The sequence below is a fragment of the Sodiomyces alcalophilus genome, assembly GCF_042370955.1.
Source record: "Sodiomyces alcalophilus JCM 7366 unplaced genomic scaffold ACRALscaffold_1, whole genome shotgun sequence".
Classification (NCBI taxonomy): Eukaryota; Fungi; Ascomycota; class Sordariomycetes; order Glomerellales; family Plectosphaerellaceae; genus Sodiomyces; species Sodiomyces alcalophilus.
In genome coordinates, this window is record NW_027263532.1 from 7,042,843 (window position 1) to 7,045,903 (window position 3,061).

General features: G+C 32.9%; 1 protein-coding gene across 1 annotated transcript; it reads right to left on the reverse strand.

Moving 5' to 3' along the window:
* Positions 1–2,141: 2,141 nt before the first annotated feature.
* ACRALDRAFT_1016803 (uncharacterized protein) lies at positions 2,142–2,303 on the reverse strand (the record flags this gene model as incomplete). The annotated part of the gene is made up of 1 exon (XM_071014737.1): positions 2,142–2,303. A coding segment is annotated over one exon (162 nt), but the record flags the coding sequence as incomplete, so codon positions are not given.
* Positions 2,304–3,061: the final 758 nt, after the last annotated feature.

Consider the following 3,061-nt stretch of genomic DNA (forward strand, 5'->3'; position numbering starts at 1 on the left):
CTCTTCGAGAGAGACTCGTCTTTCCTCCTTTCTTTTCCTTATCCTTTCGAGAGGACTAGGATTTATTTACCCTATTCTAGGTATTTTTCCTTAATCCTGAATTATCCTTTATTACCTAGTTCTTAGGTGCTTTTTTAAGATAGAGAAAGTAGTAGTTAGTCGGCGTATAGCCAGGCTTCTTATAGTTCTTATAGAATAAACCCTTAGTCTTCTTCCAGGGTTTATTTGTATTTTTCTGTGATTTTAAACCTTATATAAGGAGGGTATTCGACGGCTAATCGACCTTTCTTAAAGCATCTATTAATTCCGCTATTAATTTATCCAGTGTATAACTAGTGATATCGTGACGGAGAGCTTAAGTTATTGACCCTATTATAGATTCGTACCTTTTGTCGAGACTATTAAGAATCCAGGTAAAGATTACCTTATTAGAAAAGGATATACCTCTTTGATTTAAGGTGAGCAGTCTCTCTTATATTTTATATAAATATACTTCGAGATTAGGGAATTCTGAAGGCGAGAGGTTGAAAAAAGAAGTCGGGACGATATAATCGGCCTGGAATCCCTTTGCTTTATATAAATCCTTTAGTTTATCCTATACTTTTAAAGCTTTGTTTATTCCTTAAACCTGGGTTAAGGGACCGTCTAAAAGAGCAGAGAGTATATCTCTAGCTGCCTTTAGAGACTCCTCCTTCTGTTTTATAGAAGGATTTACTAGAAGGGGCTTTATAACGTCTTTAATATATTTTCCTTTACGAGCGAAGTGAGCGTGTATTCCTATAGTCCAGTTTTAATAGTCTATGCTGCCCTGGAGCTACCGGACGGAAATTTCTTTGCCAGCCTCTTATTAAGTCATTTTTAAGTAGCAGAACGATATTTTTTATTATTTATTTAGGTTAGAATTAACTAAGTTATTTAACGATTTGGTTTTATTATTTTTATTCGTTTTCCTTTATTCCTTTTTCTTTATTGCGTTATCGATAAAGGATAGAAAGAAAGAATATCGAGCTAAAGGTCTGATTCTGATTGGCCTAGCTTCGAAAAGTGGGTCTAAGAGTGGGTCTAAACGGTAAAGCTATTTATAGATCTCGCGGCACGAAGAAAAGCGATGCTCGTACAAAGCGAATAATAGGATTTCCATGGGCGGACTTTTTACTAAAAGCTTATATACCACGTTACGATATCCTGTTATTACAGGCAGCGCGGTAGGTCAAGTGGCTTAATTAATATAGCTATTGTTCGTGGAGCTGTAATAATCATAAAAGCAGCTACGTTTAATCCACGTATTCGTTATCCTTCTTCTTTTTTAAGAAGTCCCTTTATAAATAAAGGAGCAGTATATCCGATCATAACAAAGAGTCTTATTCTGATCGTGTGGTTCTTCCGGAACAGGAATAAAGAGCTGGCCTCTTAGCGACCGTATTAGTAAGAATAAAGAGCTTTAAACCGTGGTATCGGAACAAACGGTTCGAATCGATTAGCTGTCTTCGGGAGATAAAGGGATTTTGTACGGTCAGAGACAAGGATCTACGACCGGGGGAGGATAAAGGGATAGCCTGAAAAGGCAGGAGTCTTTTTGGTATTTCGAGTAAAATAAAGGGTGAGGATAATCCGACTAGGGCAATCGGATATTCCGACTAGGGTCCTATGTTGACAGCCGGTGACACCCGCCCGCTCGCACCGCCTATACCTAGATACTTCCATATATAATTCAATTAATCGTCGCGACGATACGCTTAATTGATCGTAGTGACGATACCGACGATACGCTCGATTAATCGTAGTGACGATACCGACGATACGCTTAATTAATCGTAGCGACGATACCGACGATCAGGGTTGGGAATTAGTTTAGTTTAGTTTAGTATAGGGTAATACTAATACTAACTAGTATAGTATAGGGTGATACTAAAACTAACCTAGTTTAGTATAGGGTGGTACTAATACTATACTAAAATATCTTAGTATACTGATACTAATACTAAAATACTAAACTAATTATAAATAAAAATCAATATATTTAAACTATATATATTATAGTATATATAGTTTTGTATATAGTATATATATATTTACTCCTCGTTATCCTCGATATCTTCCTCCTTATATAATAGTTCTAATTCTTTTAAATCTTTAATTTTCCAGTTTTGAAGTAATATAATCTCTTTAACCGTATTAGGATAAAGATTAATACGGTTTTTAGAGATAATATTACTAGTAACTGAGAAAATCCGTTCGATAGAAGCTGAAGTAGCCGGTATAGCTAGATATCGACGAGCTAAAATTGATAAAATCGGGTATTTAAAGGCGTTATTCTTCTAAAATAGTAAAGGATCAATCTAATATAAGTTAGTAGATATTATATACGTTATTAAAAAGGGTATATTATAACTTACATTCTGTGGTAGAGGCGGCTCTTGAAAATGGATAATATACTCAGGTAAGATAGTATTATCCTGAATATAAAAGTCGTTATCAGAATCAGAGTTATAAGATCTTTCTAACGAAGTATCTTCGTGAATTAAGATCTTAGACTTATTTTTAACTCTAATAAGCGTTAGTAAATTATATCTTTAGTATATTATAATAATAATAATAATAATAATAATAATAATAATAATAATAATAATAATAATAATAATAATAATATACTTACTTATTATATTCTTGTATTAGTAGTTCTTTTACTTCTTGTTCGATATCTGAAAAGAAGTATAGTAGTCGATTAGGCTGAAAATGATATAGCTTTAAACGTGGATCGAGGATAATACTAAGTATATATACTATATACTTAGTACTATCATTATAGTCGAGTTTTCGAGGAAAGTATTTATCTAATTTAGCTATACCAGTAGCTAAAGCAGTTATAAAGGTCGAATAGTAATCATTCTACGTTATAATTAGTATATATAATATTTAAAATATAATAGAGAATTACTTACTAGGGCTGGGTTTATATCCCGAAAGCGTTAATACTTAGTAATTAGTGCCTCGAGCTTATTATATATCGAATAAATATATAAAAGCCCTTTGTTAATATTTATATAAAACTCGCTTTGTA